This window comes from Dreissena polymorpha, chromosome 16, assembly GCF_020536995.1.
Source record: "Dreissena polymorpha isolate Duluth1 chromosome 16, UMN_Dpol_1.0, whole genome shotgun sequence".
Taxonomy (NCBI): domain Eukaryota; kingdom Metazoa; phylum Mollusca; class Bivalvia; order Myida; family Dreissenidae; genus Dreissena; species Dreissena polymorpha.
Genome location: NC_068370.1, coordinates 46,801,599 through 46,825,253, shown reverse-complemented (window position 1 = coordinate 46,825,253; position 23,655 = coordinate 46,801,599). Strand labels below are relative to the sequence as shown.

General features: G+C 36.3%; 1 protein-coding gene across 1 annotated transcript; it reads left to right on the top strand.

The window, feature by feature from the left end:
• The first annotated feature begins 1,433 nt into the window (after nucleotides 1–1,433).
• LOC127861821 (sodium-dependent lysophosphatidylcholine symporter 1-like) lies at nucleotides 1,434–22,142 on the top strand. The gene is made up of 18 exons (XM_052400499.1): nucleotides 1,434–1,477; nucleotides 2,265–2,433; nucleotides 3,240–3,361; nucleotides 5,696–5,822; nucleotides 6,340–6,418; nucleotides 9,785–9,912; nucleotides 10,657–10,747; nucleotides 11,083–11,195; nucleotides 12,140–12,223; nucleotides 15,496–15,651; nucleotides 16,401–16,491; nucleotides 16,827–16,939; nucleotides 17,884–17,967; nucleotides 19,054–19,137; nucleotides 19,917–20,023; nucleotides 20,512–20,649; nucleotides 21,088–21,267; nucleotides 21,878–22,142. Exons 1-18 carry the CDS (start codon nucleotides 1,434–1,436, stop codon nucleotides 21,972–21,974), a joined length of 2,007 nt encoding a protein of 668 aa, XP_052256459.1. The 3' UTR covers nucleotides 21,975–22,142.
• Nucleotides 22,143–23,655: the final 1,513 nt, after the last annotated feature.

Genomic DNA, 23,655 nt, shown 5'->3' with positions numbered 1-23,655 from the left:
AAGTAAAATTGCCCTGCAGTTAACGAACACGTGTATATGCACAGTCGAACAGACAGGTGCAGCTCTGAATTCCACTGGGGGTAGGGGTACTTACAAACATTTGCATTCTGCAGCATTCCATAATATAGTGACTGAACTGAAAATCCCGTTAGTATTCTTGATGTAGTAACTACGCATGTGTTTGTGCCGAAATCATATTGCTGTTCACTTATGAAGCAGATTCCATTTCCCATGTAAGTAAATTAAAGACTATAGACTAAAATTACTAAACATGTAGGAACAAAATTGTAATACAAATAAAACCAGTCCTGTTAGCTGTATGACACACAAACACACAAACTTATACACCTCATTTAATTGAGGTATTCATCGGGATTTTGTTAGCGCACAGACGCATAGATAGCGATGAGTTTACTTTATCATGGCTCACAATAAACACTCGCACTCTCGCAAAATACGAGTGACGTTTTAAGTTACAAGCTTTTTTTGCAAGTAAAGAAAAAGTGGAAACAGAGATATCATATGGGCGAGTATCATATGAATGTATGACATAGTAATGTTATGTTCATTTAAACGCACTGGCTTGTCACCTGCGATTCTATGTTGAAAGTTGGCCGACCCTCATGTTGTATTTTTACATTATAAGTCTATATCCCATGCTACAATAACTGGGCATATTGAAATTTATTGTGATTCATTGTGCCCCGTTGTACAATAAACAAAATTGTCATTTCAGCCTCGTAGGCTTAATTCAGGTGCATGAAGTGTCGTCCCAGGTTAGCCAGTGCAGTCTGTAAAAGCTTATCAGGGACTACACTGTCCGCTCTCATGGTATTGTTCGTTTTAAGAAAGTATCTTTTTGACGGAAATCCAGGTTAGGCGGAAAGGGTCATCCATGATTAGCCACTGTGGACTCCACTCGCACTTTCATTAAACCCCAGTTTTCCAAAGCGAGGCTAATATGAACTAACCAGATACAATTTGACTATGCATGAAGTTTCAGAACAGGTATTGCATGAGGATGTGCTCAGTTTTGTGTTGCTTGGGCAAGCTGTTGTATTTATTTGATATCGATTGTATACAACTCTGTGTGATATTTTGATAGTGGAAATTTTAAAGTGGAATAAATACCAAGCCAATTCATGACACATGTCATGAATTGACACATGTAACTTATTGTTATAAAAGCCATATTTTATGATGCATTGGTCACTTAAACTTAAAAAAAGTACCCACACGTACACTAGTTATTAGATATAGGTGTACATATATCAACTTACAAATGAAATAAGTTTGCACCACTTGAATGCGCAATACAGTGAAATACACATTATACATATCAATGAAAGGTACAGAAAAGCAGTGTAACAAATAAACAACAACATCAGACGATTCAACACATGTGTTTTAATCACTGCATGATACTAACAGCAATGTATATGAGTGAAAGAAAACGACATGCGTTGTCCCGCAAGAGGTATTGTTGGCGTGTTGCAACACATAAAATGACAACGTAAAATATCAATATATCACATTTAGTATAACACGAAGTGGCAGAAATGATATATTATTGACAATTACAACTATGACATTTCAGATACATTTGACAAATATCGACTATATTTAGTTGCTATTTTGAGCTGTTCTTGGCGTTTTCTGATTAGACGAGTGTAAAAATGCATCTGACATCGCAAAAGTATTTAGACATATGCATGATTCATCGAGATACTGCGCAATAAGCAACACACGTTACTCAAGCTTACCTCAACGATACAGCACACCATTAGTATATCATTATTGTAATGTCAACATGTTTCTTTAACATGCACATGATGTAAATATCAGCTACATGTATGTCTCGATTATCAAATTCAAATAAACGAGTCATATAGCTATCAGAACAGAGTAAAATGGAGTAAAACGTGTAATAAACCAGATACCACAATAACTGTTCGTGTCATTTTCACTAACAATTGATTTCGCATTTGCGTTTGAAGAAACGATAAGACTTTGAGCCTGCGTTTGTATGGGCGTGTACAGGCCAATTCGATATTCACATATTATTCCATATCCGCACGGTTGAGTCCGATCAAAACTGTATGTGACCAACAAATTGAGCACGATCGTAAAACTATTCCCAAATTTTTAGATAAAAATCAAAGATGAATCCGGAAAAATGACTTTAATTTGTTCGTGACCAGGCCCTACTTAAATTTGTGAACGAATCTCTTTTAGCTCCGCCCCTGAAAATTCATGCATTTCAGAACGATCCCGCCAAAACCACTGATAATCGTCGAGCAGACGGTTCCAGCAGCAGACGAACCACTTCCGCTCTGGCAGAAACTGTGCTTCGCCGTAGGGGGCGCACCATATCAGACGACAAACACAGTGATCAACTTCTTCATTTCCATTATTCTGTTTGAGGTGGCAGAGGTTCGTATAATCAAACTTCCTTTTAAACCAACATGTACATAAAAACTGGTTAAACAGCTGGTTAATTGATAGCACTTGCCTTTTTCTTTTTGCTTTAGAAAAACAATCTAGCTGAAACAGTTGACTTATTACAATAAAAAAAATCTGAAATCAACGCGTAACCAAGCTCAAATGGATCCGAAAACAAAACCAATATTAATACACGGTGATCAAATAAATTGTAGTCGGGTAACGAAGCTCATCAATACCGTTTACCGGTATACCCGGTAATCAGTCCCATATATGAGCCTTGTTCTGAGAAAACTGGGCATAAAACATGTGCGTAAAGTGTCATCCCAGATAAGCCTGTGCAGTCCGCACAGGCTAATCAGGGACGACACTTTCCGCCTAAACTTGATTTTCGGTAAGGGAGGGACTTCCTTGAAACAAAAAATACCATAATAGCGGAAAGTGTCGTCCCTGATTACCCTATGCGGACTGCACAGGCTAATCTGGGACGACACTTTACGCACATGCATTAAGCCCAGTTTTCTCAGAAAGCGGCTCATATATTCCAAATTACCGGTAATCGAGCACCTGTTCATCCTCAATAATTAATCGCGCATGGACACCCAGACACCAAGTCCATATAGATCTTGACTTTCCCTTAACAAATCCACAAATGAAAATACTGTCACCACACGTATGCCCAGATTACCGTGGACAAAAGCATACTAATGTCACCAAGCAACAAATTTCACATGGATCCATGAAAACAAAACTTACCGTTATATGGACCCAAAGGTTTTGTTATCCCTTTCTTACAGATAGAACCCTACTACGTTTCGATTATCATGTTCACGGGCAAGGCCTGGTATGCCGCCACGGACCCCACGTGCGGGTTCCTCGTGCACAGAAAAGACACGCGCTTCGGCAAGTTCCGGCCATGGTAGGTTACATTCTACCTGATTCGGTATTCAAACACAACGTTGTAATGAAAGCGAAATCAGGCTAAGCAACTGCCTGGTTCCATTAACAAGTATTTTTGAAATTTGAAACATATAGTTTTCAAACGTAAGTTTTTTATGTTTTCTCCGGTCATATTAAAATCAAATACGTTTTTTATTGTTATATACTAAATATAAAACATTTTTGTTCATATGTACAAAGATTTAAGCAGTAAAGATGATTGTGTGTTTTCAAATAAACCACACACAATCAAATGTATTATTTCGTGTTCATTCGGCATATCCATTACTTGAAAAGAGCACTATCGTGTTCAAAGTATCTGTATATGTTATGTCAAAAGTTCGTATTTGATAAACCTAAAATGCTTTTATATGATTTTATTTGGTTTCCCTTAATGCAAGTATAAGTATGGATTTGTGGAGCCCAACATACTCGCATACGCTATTTTGTTGTTTCGATTTTGTGGATGCCAGAGTTCGAAACTAGTTTAACGAATTGCTATGTAAGAAAGATGATAATGCAATTTAGATGCAATCTTGGAAGACGGGGCTGAACGCATATGCGTAAGGTGTCGTCCCATATAACCCTTTGCAGTCCACAGGGGACACGTTTCGCTTTTATGGAATTTTTTGTTAAAACGAGGTCTTTTCTCAACTAAAATCTAGTCTAGGCATGGGTTCATCTGGGAAGACACTTTAAGCAAATGCATTTAGCCCCGTTTTCACGGAGCGCGACTCATTTGTTTTGAATACGTTTAAACAAGAAAATATAGACAAGGTAATTTAAGTTTTTGTTTATTGCCATTTGTACTATGGTCAAGCAGATAATACAATTTAAAGTAAACAGTTCGTTCGAAACAATTGCTGGCCCCAATTTGGGAACAGCTAAGACCTAAGAAAGTCACTTTTGTTTTGATCATCAGGTATGGCTGGCTCATCTGGATCAGCTTCCTTGGGCCTCAACGGGTCCCAGCTTGTCTCGTTCTTCCTCTCCCCAGAGCATCGACATCCGTTATTTATTTCTCATTCCGCGTAGTTTGCTTATAGACCGTAACTCTGTGTACGTGTTAGTCGCTCATGAGATCTTCCGGTACTTCAACGCTGCTGCGAATCATGCTATCGATGAGCGCTTGTCTCAGAAGCTCCACTTCCGTCGCCTTCTGTGAGGCGTAGTCGTAGTACATGTTCCGGATGCCCTCTATGACTGCAAGGCGCATGCGCAGCGGATACCGGAAGGCTTTCATGTTGGAATCTCTTGCGACGGTGTAGCGGTAGTGGCAGTTTGTCAACTTCTCGTTCAGAACGATTATTTGTTCGCAAGCGCGTTCGAACTTACGCTCAGTGAGTTCTAGTGTCGTCAGCAACTCCTCGAATGTCTGCTGCTCTTGAACGTTCTTGGTCGCCATGTTGAACTGTTATGTTATCAGATTTGGTGTAGTTTGAATGAGGCGATGGCGTTTATTTTATAGTTACATTATGTGTTGTTATTTCAATAATATTGAGCAATGTAGATTTTAAACAAAACATATTTTCGTTTGAAAGCGATACGAAGAAAGTTGTGCCGACATTCTATCGCAATATTCTAAAGAAAACATCGCCATGTTATTTTTCCCTCTTTTGATGTTTTTCACACTTTTTTATGGTTTTCACACGTCTGTGTGGGGCTTTACACTTTCCGGCATTGAGAGGACTGCTGCGCGTTGCTCAACCGCGATAAAATATCTTAAGAATCCATTTTAAATGCGAAATTTATAGAAGTGTTTTCTTAACAAATTCTGTAAAGAAGATCTAAGTTTACTACAGGTAGTTTAAGAAATTATAGATACATATATGGGACGACGCTTAAGTTACGTTTTTAAGGATGTATAATACTTTTAACAAGAATCAATTATAATTTCAATCTTTCTAATACAGTTTGTGAATAATTTAAAGTTTTAAATCCAGTCAGTTATGCTTAAAAAGCAAGAATTGCTCGAAAATAAATAAATGAGTTACACAACAGAGTTAAAATACGAAACAAAAGAAATACAAATCTTATGTTATTTTACATAGTCATAACCCCGTATTCAAAGACCATATTTTCACAAATCCGTATTGATAAACGATGCCAAGCCACAAGCGTTTGTTAGTTGACGAGTTGTCTTTTCTAGTTTCTTTAAAATATGGAAAGGACATTAAGCGTACCGGGTCTTATAAGTCCGATCATGGAAAATTTAACTGAAATAAGATTATCTTGATTTGCAAAACAATCTTTTATAACACCAAAACGACCCTGCATTTACTATGTCGAATGTAAATAACCTTTTTTTCTTCAGGATATTGTTTTCGGCTCCATTCTCGTGTGGCGCCTATTTCTGTCTTTGGTATGTCCCGAATTTCTCCGTGGAGGGAAAGTTCGCCTGGTACTTCTGCTTCTACTGCAGCTTTCAGATGTTCCTGTCGGTAATGCTTTATAATTATATTAATTAATATTTAATGATGATGATGATGATGATGATGGTGGTGGTGGTGGTGATGATGATGATGATGATGATGATGATGATGATGATGATGATGATGATGGTGGTGGTGGTGGTGATGATGATGATGATGATGATGATGATGATGATGATGATGATGATGATGATGATGATGATGATGATGATGATGATGATATGATGATGATGATGATGATGATGATGATGATGATGATGATGATGCTGATGATGATGATGATGATGATGATGATGCTGCTGCTGCTGCTGCATGCTGCTGCTGCCTGCTGCTGCTGCTGCTGCCTGTGCTGCTGCTCCTGCTGCTGCTGCTGCTGCTCCGCATGCTGCTGCTGCTGCTTGGCTGCTGCTGCTGCTGCTGCTGCTGCTGCTGCTGGCTGCCTGCTGCTGCTGATGCTGATGATGATGATTCCTTCTTAGACGTTTGCTAGTAGCATTCATTGTGTCCTTCTGATGCGTTGTTGTAGGGTCTCACCGTTCCGTACACATCTATGACGATGACAGTGACGTCATCACAAAAAGACGGGATTCAGTTACCAGCGTATCGTACGTGTATTATTATATTTCATTCACAGAATGAGTGATTGTGCGTGCTGTTATGAAACTATAATATCGCCAAAATACCCACGTGTAATATTCGGTACGTAATAAATCAACATTGGCTTACTAAGGGTGAGAAATTGAAGTCCCTTTTCCATAAGTATAATCATTAATTTTCTCTTATTTTGTGGCTAATTTAATTATTGATTTCGACGTATTACTCTAAAAAAATAACAATTTAATTTAATGAATTTAATCTAAGACGAAAAATATCACCCATTATTATACTAATCAGTGTTCTCTTTGATATGGCTAATGATATTACTAAAATATCTATTGAATTTATCACAATGTACATATTTATTTGCAACACAAACAATGTATTCTTAAACTATCACTAAATCAATCAATTTTCTCTTACTTTTGGAAAATTTAAATCTATTGATTTCGGCATATTACTCAAACAAAAATTACGAGGTATATACATGTACATGTAAATCACTTTATTTCAAATGTGTGTATTTAATACGATGAACATTAGAAATAAAGGATATTTGTGGGATTTTGTGAGATGTCGATTTTAATTCACGATGATCATATAAAAAAAATCTATGATCACGAGTGAATTAAAATTGATATTCCACCAAATCCAACAATTTTTCTTTTTATTCTATGCTCACAATTTTGATATTTTTGCCATTCCGGATAATATAATTCCCCGAAAGGTATGTTAAAGGAAAGCTTATGTTTTTTATAAACATTCAATGCAGAGTAATCGCCTTTAGTAACTTTGTGGGCTCACAATGGGGAAACCAAAGATATCTAAAAAAAATAATGCCAGTCAAACAATTAAAATAATCGATAATTTTCACTTTTATTTTAAACTGTTTGAAACAGTTAAACATCAGTTTTAATTCACTGGTATTTCTCTATAAACCATCGGGAAGCATAAAATAATGCGTCTTAATAACCTGTTCTGTTATGTTATGTTTAACTCACAGTATTCTAATGACGACGAATCCAAACTTCACAATTTACAAATAATCGGTATTTCTTATCAAAAGTTTGCAAGATGCAATGTTGTTCGTGGTTGTGAAGCAAAAGATTCCGGCACTATTTTTTTATTGAATACTATGGTATACAATATACCATAAACAATTAAGCTCTACTGGAAAAGTGCATATTTCCACCACGACATCAACATTTGCATATTTAAAACTTTGGTTTATTTTTCTTCGTTGAAAATTACAGACGATTTCCTCGACAATACTGACACACTTTCATCATGAACTGATGTTTAAACTAGTTCAATGTTAAATCAATTTGTTTTTTCTCTCTCCTAAAGCCTTTAATTAAATTAGTGTTACCCCGAAAAATCAATGCACTATGCTTTGATGTCATGCATTTCGACTATGAAAAAAATCGCTTAATCGTTTCATGTGTATTCATTTTTTGTCATTGGAAACACAATTCATGTTAACATTCCAATTAAATAATGCATGCAACGCACAAATGTACTTGTTTAACAAAAATCTAAACGTTTCGAGATGCTCAAAAAGCGCATTACATCGTGTCCACGGCAGAGTATCAGTTTCATAACTCTGCACATGATATATCTTTTTTTTAAATAATAAAGATACATACATTTGAGTAGAAACAATAGAACAATTGAGGTCGTGAAGCCTATAGCGGTTTCAGATTTTACCACCATGCCCCTAAAAAACACAATAGAGAATTCCGTTATCTAAGTTATCTTTTTTTACAACTAAAAAGGAATAACTTTAAAACTGGATTTCATAAACAATATTATATTCGAGCATTTTGTGCATTTTAAATAGGAGTGGCAGATTTAAGAAATCGCACAATCATGTTTAACACTTTTTGGCCTTAAATGTTTTTTATGTATGCTAAAATATAAATATGCAAACAGGCCTGGGTACGTTGGAAGGGATGTTGTCCAATTGATATTTTTACTTGAAGATTCGCTTAAAATGAACTAAATATTGACATATTGGACAACACTGGCAGAGTACATGTAATGTATCCATGGTTTTAACATAATGAGCATATATATATACTACACATTAAATGTACTCGATTTGAAACATATTGTTAAACATTTCTGACATGTCAGAATGAAGATACATTGCGTGAACGAAATATGATTATCATAGTTCTTATAGTTTTTACTTTTAGTACCTCCGACGTATCATTCAACCCAATAACAATATAACCATATGTCAAGATAGCGCTAATTTTCATGATTTTTTGAAACAGCGTCGAGTGGGATAATAAAACACTTATTGATTAACTTCCGCATACTGGATATAAAAGGATAAACGGCTATTACATGTGTTTTTTTTTTACCTCATTACGTTTTTTGCGAAACTCTGTGCAAGTTTATTATTGATAAAACGTGATCGGGATGTCGACGTGTCTTTTACTATTACTTTTTATACATATTGATGCATCACATTACGTACATAACCTTTTTTATGTACAATCTCCCAAAAGTAGTTCTGATAATGCAAAACATGATTCATGGTATCATGAAAAATTATGTCTAAGGTTCTTGCGATCTCTGAGGTGTAATCGACCAAACTAGCAGGATAATTCGCTTATAAATATGTTAAGTTTTTTTTTATCAATTAATCGCATGCTACTGAAGTGAATGTATATTTACTTTTAAATTACTGTTTACACAACACGTAACGAAATCAAACGTTTTCTTCCTACAAAAATAACACTACTCTTTATGAAGTATCTATCCGATTGGGTAGATTCGTTAACATCGCGTTTTGTTAGTACCATTTCATTATCTTATCGAGAATTGTTATTACCTCGCAAATGATCTCTAAGACACTGTATAAGAAACGGTGTTACCGCTTCATCTAAAAGCCCTCAATGATGATAAGATCCAGTGGAAGCGCGTTAGATTTTCCTCCCAAGAATCCCAGGCTCGAATCCTGGTGAAAGCAAGTTTTACTCATCTTTTTTTTTCTTTATTATTTTTAATCTTATAGCTTTGTACGAAGTTTTCAATAACAATGTTCTAAAGTATGAGATATGTGAACCTATCGCTTTAAGAACATTGCCTACTACCCCGTAACAATATAGCATCGTTCTTAGAAAACTGGGCTTAATGCTTGTGATTAAACTATCATCCCAGATGAGCCTATGCTGACCTCGCAGGCTTGTCAGGGACGTCACTTTACGCATAAACTGGATTTTCATTTAGAAGAGACTTGCTTTAAACTAAAATTCCATAAAAGCGTATTGTGTCGTCCCTGATAAGCAAACTTGGACAACACTGCAGGCAGATGAAATAAGCCCCGTTTTACCAGAGCGTGGTTCAATTGTTTGTATTCGTAGGCATGGTGTTGGAGGCAGTGGGAGTGCTGGTATCCGTACTGGTGCAGGGACAGCTGGTCGCCAAGTACCGGAAGACCGGGGACTGCGGAAAGGCAGGGGAGATAACTGACCAGATGCTAAAAGATGAGGTCCATAAAAGATTTCCCTTTCTTTGGAAACAATATTTTAGCTTCATTAATAAAACCGCTAATCGCTTTTACCAGTATATGAATATAATGTTGCTCCGACTTTCTATTTGTATAAGGTTTGTCAAAGGATATAAGGTAATCGATGGGAATATTTACGCGGGCAGACAGTGTGAGATATAAACGCATGAGTGTTCAACACTTTCATTGATTGTTGCTATGTGTTAATATTTAGTAACACGTTTATGTTCCTGCTTGGAAACTTAAGCAACTGTGTTTATCGCCAATAGTTATACGATTAGCATAATGTTTATGACTCAACATATGCTGATAAAGTAAGTAATCAATGTATAAGACATATATAAGAACTTATAGAACAATGGTATGTTGATATTATATGAAAAGATTTGCAAAAAAATAAACGACTTAAGCCGGATTCCAATGAAGCCTACTTTTCTGCAAAAATTTCACCTTGCTGAAATGCGCTCTGAGCTCGGGTACTATAACTGTTTCCTTCTATCCGAAAATCGGGACCGTTTTTGGGAAAAGCATGCGCAAAATTCTTCTTGGTCCTTAGAAAAAAATGGCTTTATAACTTATATTTTGCATTTGTTCTTTTCAAATGCTTCTCGAAGGCAGTATTTTTACTGCCCGAACCCAGCGCGCATTTCAGAAAAATATAATCTGCGTTAAAACAGTAGGCTTCTAAGAAAATCAGGTAGACAAATGAATGTGTTATTTAAACAGAAGTGGTCGTACGTGCTGGGCGCCATTATCGTGGTGTCCGCCTACCTGCTGTGCGCATGTACCGTGTTCTTTGGCTCCAAAGAGAAGCCAGGTCAGTGACGTCATTCTAAAACTGGTTCGATTTAAAATCAATAAATTGTAAATCGTTTCACTTCACGACAGACTGCATTTCTCTTCATTAGTAATATAATTAATTTTGTATTGTGTTTATATGTAATTATGGAGTCGTGAATTGAGCGAAATACATGTATAATAGATTTTTGGAATTGCTATTTTGAGCTATTTGACCCTTTTAAAATATTGTATGGTATACATTGATTAGGGCGTCATGTTACAGTAACATGTCGAACACGATTACACAGTCACTTAATTATTGCATGTAACTACATTTGTATATATTTCCCTTTATTTTACTATGCCTCGCAGGTTTCACGACTGCTGAGACGAGCGGTTTCTTCTCCGGAGCTCGTCAAGTCATCACATTCAAACCGTACATGCTTCTGTGTGCGAGCTTCATGTTTCAGTCACTGGCCATTGCCGTAAGTTGCCCCACTCCTTAGCTGTAACGAGTACATCTCACGTCCCGCTCCTCCCAAAAAATCTTGTCTGGCAGGCTAGCGCAGTGGTTTGTGTACTTGCTTCTCACTTAGGCGAACCGGGTTCTACTCCCGTTCCAAGCAGCATGGGAGTTTGGTTGGTGGTCATCATGCCGAGCAAGTGGGGTTTCCTCCCGGCACTTCGGCGTCCCCCTACAAAACAAGACCACACCAAAATTGGAAAATCTTTCAGTAACAACAAAATTGCTAGATATTGCAGCTATAATCAAACATTCGTCCGAATTATGAGAAATTGTATGTTACATAGGTAGGAGTCTTTTGACACACGTCGGATCCACACATAATGAAGCCTCTGGCTCGGAAAGAACCACAAAAACTACGAAATACACACACACGCCCTTTAATCTTTTGCTGATGTGAGACGGACTAACGAGCTGTGCAAATCCGATGATGTGCATGTACGCTGGTGCTTAAAATGTTTGCATCTTCTAAAATTGAATCTTATGGTTGTAATTACCCTCTTTAGATACCCTCTATTCCGCTCGAGTTAAATTTGATCATAATATTATATAATGTACACTAGCATTAAATCATTGAATGATGCGTGGTTACTACTACAAACAACTCTATCTTTTGTTTACAAATTCTTTAAAATTGAGCAGCGCTCTTGGAAAACTGGGCTTAATGCATGTGCGTAAAGTGTCATCCCAGATTTGCCTGTGCAGTCTGCACAGGCTAATTAGGGGAGACACTTTCCGCTTGTATGGTAGTATCAATAGTATAAGAGGAAGATGTCTTGTCTCGAAATCAGAAAACTACATTCAACTTCATGTGTTTCGACGCGTTCAGTGACGAGATGCGACGTGTTTTAATCTTAATGTAAAGAACTTTTGCGCACCTGTACTACTGGGTAGTTGTTGTTTCAGATTGTGCAAGGTAACCTGGCCCTGTACTGCACGCACGCGGTGGACATGTCTGACCAGTTCTCCACCATCATCCTCGTACTTCTGGTAGGTCGCTCACACATGCATTCACATGCTCGCTTAGCAAACAGAGAAAAACATGTGTTTTTTTTCCATTAACATCTTCAACAATTAAGCGTAAGGCAGGTCGACTTAACTGTTTGTCGTTAACCGTTTTTTTGAAACATAAATTATTTCCAACTAAAGTATCAGCCTCGCTTTAGGAAAACGGGGCTTAATACACGTGCGTAAAGAGTCATTCCAGATTAGCCTGTGCAGTCCGCACATGCTAATCAGGGACAGAACCTACCGTTTTAATTTATTTTTTCGTTTAATTAAGGTCTCTTTTAAACAATGTATTCTTAAACTATCACTAAATCAATCAATTTTCTCTTACTTTTGGAAAATTTAAATCTATTGATTTCGGCATATTACTCAAACAAAAATTACGAGGTATATACATGTACATGTAAATCACTTTATTTCAAATGTGTGTATTTAATACGATGAACATTAGAAATAAAGGATATTTGTGGGATTTTGTGAGATGTCGATTTTAATTCACGATGATCATATAAAAAAAATCTATGATCACGAGTGAATTAAAATTGATATTCCACCAAATCCAACAATTTTTCTTTTTATTCTATGCTCACAATTTTGATATTTTTGCCATTCCGGATAATATAATTCCCCGAAAGGTATGTTAAAGGAAAGCTTATGTTTTTTATAAACATTCAATGCAGAGTAATCGCCTTTAGTAACTTTGTGGGCTCACAATGGGGAAACCAAAGATATCTAAAAAAATAATGCCAGTCAAACAATTAAAATAATCGATAATTTTCACTTTTATTATAAACTGTTTGAAACAGTTAAACATCAGTTTTAATTCACTGGTATTTCTCTATAAACCATCGGGAAGCATAAAATAATGCGTCTTAATAACCTGTTCTGTTATGTTATGTTTAACTCACAGTATTCTAATGACGACGAATCCAAACTTCACAATTTACAAATAATCGGTATTTCTTATCAAAAGTTTGCAAGATGCAATGTTGTTCGTGGTTGTGAAGCAAAAGATTCCGGCACTATTTTTTTATTGAATACTATGGTATACAATATACCATAAACAATTAAGCTCTACTGGAAAAGTGCATATTTCCACCACGACATCAACATTTGCATATTTAAAACTTTGGTTTATTTTTCTTCGTTGAAAATTACAGACGATTTCCTCGACAATACTGACACACTTTCATCATGAACTGATGTTTAAACTAGTTCAATGTTAAATCAATTTGTTTTTTCTCTCTCCTAAAGCCTTTAATTAAATTAGTGTTACCCCGAAAAATCAATGCACTATGCTTTGATGTCATGCATTTCGACTATGAAAAAAATCGCTTAATCGTTTCATGTGTATTCATTTTTTGTCATTGGAAACACAATTCATGTTAACATTCCAATTAAATAATGCATGCAACGCACAAATGTACTTGTTTAACAAAAATCTAAACGTTTCGAGATGCTCAAAAAGCGCATTACATCGTGTCCACGGCAGAGTATCAGTTTCATAACTCTGCACATGATATATCTTTTTTTTAAATAATAAAGATACATACATTTGAGTAGAAACAATAGAACAATTGAGGTCGTGAAGCCTATAGCGGTTTCAGATTTTACCACCATGCCCCTAAAAAACACAATAGAGAATTCCGTTATCTAAGTTATCTTTTTTTACAACTAAAAAGGAATAACTTTAAAACTGGATTTCATAAACAATATTATATTCGAGCATTTTGTGCATTTTAAATAGGAGTGGCAGATTTAAGAAATCGCACAATCATGTTTAACACTTTTTGGCCTTAAATGTTTTTTATGTATGCTAAAATATAAATATGCAAACAGGCCTGGGTACGTTGGAAGGGATGTTGTCCAATTGATATTTTTACTTGAAGATTCGCTTAAAATGAACTAAATATTGACATATTGGACAACACTGGCAGAGTACATGTAATGTATCCATGGTTTTAACATAATGAGCATATATATATACTACACATTAAATGTACTCGATTTGAAACATATTGTTAAACATTTCTGACATGTCAGAATGAAGATACATTGCGTGAACGAAATATGATTATCATAGTTCTTATAGTTTTTACTTTTAGTACCTCCGACGTATCATTCAACCCAATAACAATATAACCATATGTCAAGATAGCGCTAATTTTCATGATTTTTTGAAACAGCGTCGAGTGGGATAATAAAACACTTATTGATTAACTTCCGCATACTGGATATAAAAGGATAAACGGCTATTACATTTGTTTTGTTTTTACCTCATAACGTTTTTTGCGAAACTCTGTGCAAGTTTATTATTGATAAAACGTGATCGGGATGTCGACGTGTCTTTTACTATTACTTTTTATACATATTGATGCATCACATTACGTACATAACCTTTTTTATGTACAATCTCCCAAAAGTAGTTCTGATAATGCAAAACATGATTCATGGTATCATGAAAAATTATGTCTAAGGTTCTTGCGATCTCTGAGGTGTAATCGACCAAACTAGCAGGATAATTCGCTTATAAATATGTTAAGTTTTTTTTTTATCAATTAATCGCATGCTACTGAAGTGAATGTATATTTACTTTTAAATTACTGTTTACACAACACGTAACGAAATCAAACGTTTTCTTCCTACAAAAATAACACTACTCTTTATGAAGTATCTATCCGATTGGGTAGATTCGTTAACATCGCGTTTTGTTAGTACCATTTCATTATCTTATCGAGAATTGTTATTACCTCGCAAATGATCTCTAAGACACTGTATAAGAAACGGTGTTACCGCTTCATCTAAAAGCCCTCAATGATGATAAGATCCAGTGGAAGCGCGTTAGATTTTCCTCCCAAGAATCCCAGGCTCGAATCCTGGTGAAAGCAAGTTTTACTCATCTTTTTTTTTCTTTATTATTTTTAATCTTATAGCTTTGTACGAAGTTTTTAATAACAATGTTCTAAAGTATGAGATATGTGAACCTATCGCTTTAAGAACATTGCCTACTACCCCGTAACAATATAGCATCGTTCTTGGAAAACTGGGCTTAATGCTTGTGATTAAACTATCATCCCAGATGAGCCTATGCTGACCTCGCAGGCTTGTCAGGGACGTCACTTTACGCATAAACTGGATTTTCATTTAGAAGAGACTTGCTTTAAACTAAAATTCCATAAAAGCGTATTGTGTCGTCCCTGATAAGCAAACTTGGACAACACTGCAGGCAGATGAAATAAGCCCCGTTTTACCAGAGCGTGGTTCAATTGTTTGTATTCGTAGGCATGGTGTTGGAGGCAGTGGGAGTGCTGGTAGCCGTACTGGTGCAGGGACAGCTGGTCGCCAAGTACCGGAAGACCGGGGACTGCGGAAAGGCAGGGGAGATAACTGACCAGATGCTAAAAGATGAGGTCCATAAAAGATTTCCCTTTCTTTGGAAACAATATTTTAGCTTCATTAATAAAACCGCTAATCGCTTTTACCAGTATATGAATATAATGTTGCTCCGACTTTCTATTTGTATAAGGTTTGTCAAAGGATATAAGGTAATCGATGGGAATATTTACGCGGGCAGACAGTGTGAGATATAAACGCATGAGTGTTCAACACTTTCATTGATTGTTGCTATGTGTGGATATTCAGTACCACGTTTATTTCCCTTATTTGCTTGGTAACTTAAGCAACTGTGTTTATCGCCAATAGTTATACGATTAGCATAATGTTTATGACTCAACATATGCTGATAAAATAAGTAATCAATGTATAAGACATATATAAGAACTTATAGAACAATGGTATGTTGATATTATATGAAAAGATTTGCAAAAAAATAAACGACTTAAGCCGGATTCCAATGAAGCCTACTTTTCTGCAAAAATTTCACCTTGCTGAAATGCGCTCTGAGCTCGGGTACTATAACTGTTTCCTTCTATCCGAAAATCGGGACCGTTTTTGGGAAAAGCACGCGCAAAATTCTTCTTGGTCCTTAGAAAAAAATGGCTTTATAACTTATATTTTGCATTTGTTCTTTTCAAATGCTTCTCGAAGGCAGTATTTTTACTGCCCGAACCCAGCGCGCATTTCAGAAAAATATAATCTGCGTTAAAACAGTAGGCTTCTAAGAAAATCAGGTAGACAAATGAATGTGTTATTTAAACAGAAGTGGTCGTACGTGCTGGGCGCCATTATCGTGGTGTCCGCCTACCTGCTGTGCGCATGTACCGTGTTCTTTGGCTCCAAAGAGAAGCCAGGTCAGTGACGTCATTCTAAAACTGGTTCGATTTAAAATCAATAAATTGTAAATCGTTTCACTTCACGACAGACTGCATTTCTCTTCATTAGTAATATAATTAATTTTGTATTGTGTTTATATGTAATTATGGAGTCGTGAATTGAGCGAAATACATGTATAATAGATTTTTGGAATTGCTATTTTGAGCTATTTGACCCTTTTAAAATATTGTATGGTATACATTGATTAGGGCGTCATGTTACAGTAACATGTCGAACACGATTACACAGTCACTTAATTATTGCATGTAACTACATTTGTATATATTTCCCTTTATTTTACTATGCCTCGCAGGTTTCACGACTGCTGAGACGAGCGGTTTCTTCTCCGGAGCTCGTCAAGTCATCACATTCAAACCGTACATGCTTCTGTGTGCGAGCTTCATGTTTCAGTCACTGGCCATTGCCGTAAGTTGCCCCACTCCTTAGCTGTAACGAGTACATCTCACGTCCCGCTCCTCCCAAAAAATCTTGTCTGTCAGGCTAGCGCAGTGGTTTGTGTACTTGCTTCTCACTTAGGCGAACCGGGTTCTACTCCCGTTCCAAGCAGCATGGGAGTTTGGTTGGTGGTCATCATGCCGAGCAAGTGGGGTTTCCTCCCGGTACTTCGGCGTCCCCCTACAAAACAAGACCACACCAAAATTGGAAAATCTTTCAGTAACAACAAAATTGCTAGATATTGCAGCTATAATCAAACATTCGTCCGAATTATGAGAAATTGTATGTTACATAGGTAGGAGTCTTTTGACACACGTCGGATCCACACATAATGAAGCCTCTGGCTCGGAAAGAACCACAAAAACTACGAAATACACACACACGCCCTTTAATCTTTTGCTGATGTGAGACGGACTAACGAGCTGTGCAAATCCGATGATGTGCATGTACGCTGGTGCTTAAAATGTTTGCATCTTCTAAAATTGAATCTTATGGTTGTAATTACCCTCTTTAGATACCCTCTATTCCGCTCGAGTTAAATTTGATCATAATATTATATAATGTACACTAGCATTAAATCATTGAATGATGCGTGGTTACTACTACAAACAACTCTATCTTTTGTTTACAAATTCTTTAAAATTGAGCAGCGCTCTTGGAAAACTGGGCTTAATGCATGTGCGTAAAGTGTCATCCCAGATTTGCCTGTGCAGTCTGCACAGGCTAATTAGGGGAGACACTTTCCGCTTGTATGGTAGTATCAATAGTATAAGAGGAAGATGTCTTGTCTCGAAATCAGAAAACTACATTCAACTTCATGTGTTTCGACGCGTTCAGTGACGAGATGCGACGTGTTTTAATCTTAATGTAAAGAACTTTTGCGCACCTGTACTACTGGGTAGTTGTTGTTTCAGATTGTGCAAGGTAACCTGGCCCTGTACTGCACGCACGCGGTGGACATGTCTGACCAGTTCTCCACCATCATCCTCGTACTTCTGGTAGGTCGCTCACACATGCATTCACATGCTCGCTTAGCAAACAGAGAAAAACATGTGTTTTTTTTTCCATTAACATCTTCAACAATTAAGCGTAAGGCAGGTCGACTTAACTGTTTGTCGTTAACCGTTTTTTTGAAACATAAATTATTTCCTACTAAAGTATCAGCCTCGCTTTAGGAAAACGGGGCTTAATACACGTGCGTAAAGAGTCATTCCAGATTAGCCTGTGCAGTCCGCACATGCTAATCAGGGACAGAACCTACCGTTTTAATTTATTTTTTCGTTTAATTAAGGTCTCTTTTAAACGAATATCCAGTTCTTGCGGAAAGTGTCGTCTCTTATTAGCATGTGCGGACTACAGAGGCTAATCTGGGACTAAACTCTACAAACATGCATTAAGCCCAGTTTTCCCAAACCGAGGCTCAAACATATTCATAAATAGCGCCAATCCTGGATTGTCTGAGCTGGTATTCCCACTTTCCTTAATAAGACACACTTTTACAACATAAAGAGACCGGTATTTTCTTTAAATTATAGAATCAAACGTGCGTTCTTTTTTGTTTATTATATTGATCTTGCTACGATTTTTTATAAACAATGTATTTTAAGGTGATCAATGAGGGCGTACACTTTCAAAAAGAACTGTGCGCTGTTATAAAATCCTGTTCAATTAATGAAGCTGAATTGTAAAAAAAACATCATCGAGGTTCTTGTGTGTTTTTTATTTTGTAGATATTCATGCATGATACAAAGAAGTACATAACAAAAGAATGCAATTCTATATTTATTATATCCACTGCAATCTATCCAATATTAATGACGGATATAAATAAAATTGTTAAATTAAGTTTCGCTAAAGATATTGTGGATAGGGAAGTTTAGGTACACTCTATGCAAAATAGGATAAAAAGTCCCAAAAATTATCATTCGCCTATATATCGATTTTGGAATTTCCGAATTTCTGAACTCATTATTCATTGATCACGTTTTTTTGGGGTAGATCGAAATAAATTATGAACTACGACATATACCTTAACGTAAATTTTTATGAGCGCGTAAAAATGTGTTTATATACATCTTTTGCAGGTCACTGCAATTTTAGCCATGCCTTTGTGGCAAATATGCGTCGGGAAATTTGGAAAGAAGTCAACGTTTGCCGCTGGGATGATTGTACGGAATTGTCTTCACGTTATACATCGTATCATATTCTTTACTCTCGTCATACAAAAATAGTATTTGTAGACATTATACACATTTTCAGATAATAGTGACACACATGTTTGAACTATAATACGAATACAGATTGCCCATTCAATCCGTTTGTTTTCAAAACTAATTATAAAAGTACATTGAAGATCTTTTTTTCTAGCATAATATATTGCATTTTAATATTCTGCAACGGTATCTATGCATACGACACACACTACTTACATGGTACATTGACATGTGTTGGAGATATCGTCCTATAAGCAAGAGCTTTTTGTATCTTGTTACATCTATGTTACCAGACCACATATAGCGCTGTCATTTTGGCTATTGCTATGAGGAATTGATTTTTGTATGTGTTAACCTTATTTTTTCGAAATATTGTACGAAATATTCGTTGATATTGTGTGTTTATGGGCTTTATGTGTTTTATATTCGTAATGTATTTTGACCCCGCCGTCACCGTGACATAGACAGAATTAAATCGAATGGGGATTAATTTTTAGTTCCAAGCTGCGGTGTATTGAGAACATCAACATTTTTTTTACGATGCAATATTGAGTATTTTTGTTACATCATTTTTTGGATAATCTTGTTATCGACTTTTTATGCTCATTTTAAAAATAAAAACAACAATGGATGGACATTATTTTAGAAGTAATTGATATATATTTGGTTGATTAATTATGCGTTGAATGATAGATGAGAAGCTGAATGCCCATAAAATTAGGATCATGTTTCAGTTGTTAATACCAGCGCTGATCAGTTTGATGTATATACCAAAGTACGTTATGTACCCGGTAGTTGTGATAGCGGGCGTGGCAGTGTCAGTGGCGTTGCTGCTACCATGGTAATATAAAATAGTTAATTGACTATCTCGAGTATAAACACGTGTCTGCATATTGCTGTAAGCCTTCATTGAGTGGAGGTTAAGAAAATTACAAAAACTAATTTCATGTATATTGAAGTCCACCAAACCGTTGGCAAATAGTAACCCACTATGCAAATTGTTCTGGTTTTATGGACACGCTTACGCAATTTAAAGCCACCAAACACTGTTGATAGAATACAAATATTAAATAAGGAAAGCCAATCTAGGAAATAAACTTTAATTTCTGAACGGCTACCTGCCTTGAAAACAGTGTGTCGTAAAGTTGATTCACAAACATGTTATGAACAAGCATCCGCACGCATAGCATGTACTAACAATTGTAAATATAGAAATAATGAAATTCCAGAAACATTTTCAGGTTATAAATTCGTGTTACTATCAGAAACTTTTTATTTAAAAGTGTAAGAATGAACAACGTTCTAATCATGTTCCCACCTGATATCCAGGTCGATGTTACCTGACGTGATTGGCGAGTTCTATCTGCAGCACGGGACCAGGAAGGAGTCCATCTTCTACTCCTTCTACGTCTTCTTCAACAAACTCTCCATGGGCGTAGGACTGGGAATCTCACAGGCCGTCCTCGGGTAATACAACACAAGTACACAGCTCTGTTATCTTAACATTATGCTGATCAAAGTTGATTCTCTTGTATTTCTCAGTTCTTGTTTAAATCATACCAGCTAGACACACATCTTTCAAGTACGTTATCGAAACGCCAATAATTGGGCCTGGTTTTAATATCAATTATATGTTCTTTATGTTTGCAAACAACCTCTCTGGGGCCACGACCAATGCACATTTTATATTGTTGGTCTGCATGCTTTTATACCGTAACGTACATAGCGTACTAGTAATCCTCTAAAACAATAGGCTTTTACAGGAACAAAATTAAGTCAAAACAAAGACCAATATTATTGCATGGCACCGAAGTTCCACTAAATATATTACTCATGCTGTCTATACAATACAAACTGTTTCAGTTACATGTACACACGTATTTAAACATATTTAATTTTAACCAGCATTGGCGGCTATAAAACCGGCGAATGCGTGCAGCCGAGCTCAGTTGGGCTGGCCCTTAAGATGCTCATGGTCCCGGGCCCCGTCGTGATGACCTTGGTCGCCCTCGTTGCTCTCTGGTTTTACCCCATCGACGAGAGTCGGCGTCGGCACCTCAAGGACGAGATTAAACGACGGATCGAGTGAGTAAAACATGTTTGGGTTAAAAATGTTTTGTTTTTTTCGATCATACGGCAAAAAAGTATACATACTGAGACCACTAAACGGGTTATATAAAAGTGTATGAATTTACTAAACAAATACAAAGGGTCACGTTGAAAATATCAAAAGCGGCCGCCAGCTATTTGGAATACAACAGTTTGGTTGCTTGTTAAATTGACACGTGTTCATTGTAAACAGGTTTTTGTATCGAGGCAATTGCCGATCTTTACAAAATGGTGTTACTTATATAAACTATTTTTGATCATAAAGAGTTGCATGTTTTAGTCATTTTTAAATCTTAACTCGAACACAAACAAAAACGTATAAATATATTTAATCAAATTTTATTTGTCAAAAAACTTCATTTGATTTTTTCTACAACCTAAATAATCATCGCGCACATAAAGTTCACGTGTGTTTCACGTATATGTTCAGAAATTTTATAGTTGTGTACATATATTCTACATGTATTTATATAATAATAAAAACAACGTATTTTTAATATTAATATAACTGCATTCGGTCCACACTTTCCAGGTCATATAATAATGTGCACACTACAGTTGTCATATATTTGTTATGTTAATGTAGGTCTAGATCCAGCACGTTGATCAAGCCACAGTCCAATACACACCAGGAATATGCCAGTGTTAGTTACCGGAGCATAACAGAGAGTTCAGGAGTATAAAATACCCAATCATCCAAGTTCCGGCGTAAAGAACACTTTTCAACCATATTGGCAAATACTTTGATACTAGTTTATAAAAATAATAATTACTGTCCAAAAATTCGATTATTTACATACTAAAAATGTGAAATTTAGACACTTGTGTACAGATTTTTATGCTCCCCCCCCCCAAAAAAAAAATTGGGGGGGGTGCATATAGTCGCCGCTTCGTCTGTCCGTGTGTCTGTGTGTCCGTGTGTCCGTCAGTCCGTGCACAATTTTTGTCCGGGCTATTTCTCAGCAACTAATGACCGGAATTCAATGGAACTTTATGGGAAGCTTCACTACCAAGAGATGTGCATATTATCAGCGGGTTCTGGTCGGATGATTTTTCACAGAGTTATGGCCCTTTGAAATTTTCCATTAACTGTACATATAGTGCAATTCTTGTCCGGACTATTTCTCAGCAACTAATGACCGGAATTCAATGAAATTTTATTGGAAGCTTCGCTACCAAGAGGAGATGTGCATATTATCAGCGGGTTCTGGTCGGATGATTTTTCAGAGTTATGGCCCTTTGAAATTTTCCATTGTACATATAGTGCAATTCTTGTCCGGGCTATTTCTCAGCAACTAATGACCGGAATTCAATGAAACTTTATGGGAAGCTTCACTACCAAGAGGAGATGTTCATATTATCAGCCGGTTTTCGTCGGATGATTTTTTACAGAGTTATGGCCCTTTGCAATTTTCCATTGTACATATAGTGCAATTCTTGTCCGAGCTATTTCTCAGCAACTTATTACGGGAATTCAATGAAACTTTATGGGCAGCTTCACTACCAACAGGAGATGTGCATATTATCAGCCGGTTATGGTCGGATGATTTTTCACAGAGTTATGGCCCTTTGAAATTTTCTATAAACTGTACATATAGTGCAATTCTTGTCCGGGCTATTTCTCCCCAACTACTGAGTGGAATTCAACGAAGCTTTATGGGAAGCTTAACTACCTTGAGGAGATGTGCATGTTATTTGTGGGGTTTGGTTAGATGATTTATTTAGAGAGTTATGGCCCTTTGAAATTTTTAAGTTGCCAAACCATCCATCGTATTACTTTGTCCAAAGTTATGCCCCTCAAGACGTTTCCTTTTATCTGAATATATAGTGCAATATTGTGACAAAAAAACCTTTGGGGAGCATCACCCGTCTCAGACGGTTTCTTGTTTAATTATGTTATTAAAAGAATTTACATTTAAAATGTATTTTTTTACTGACTAAGGTTGATAATCATCCATGTTTAACTGATATTTTAAGCATTCCCCTTAGCCTGGATTGTTACTGGATGTTAATCATGAATCACGTACAATTTAAAGACAAAATCTAGCTTTTGACAGGCACGACACATTTTGTATTAAAAAGCGATCACAATATCAAACACGTATTTGTTACAAGTATTATAAGAATTGAAGTTAATTTGTATTTTAAACAAGGTTCTAAAACATTAACAATTTCGTCGGTAAAAATATTAATTTACACGTTTACAAAACGTGGTGGTTGTGGTGGTGGTGGTGGTGATGATGTAGTATTAATAAAAACGTACTTTGGTGTTGAACATCAAACTTGAGTTGACACCAAAGTGCGATACTACATGGAATTAAGGTCACAATAAATGCTCGCTTCTACTTATATGGAAAAAACAAT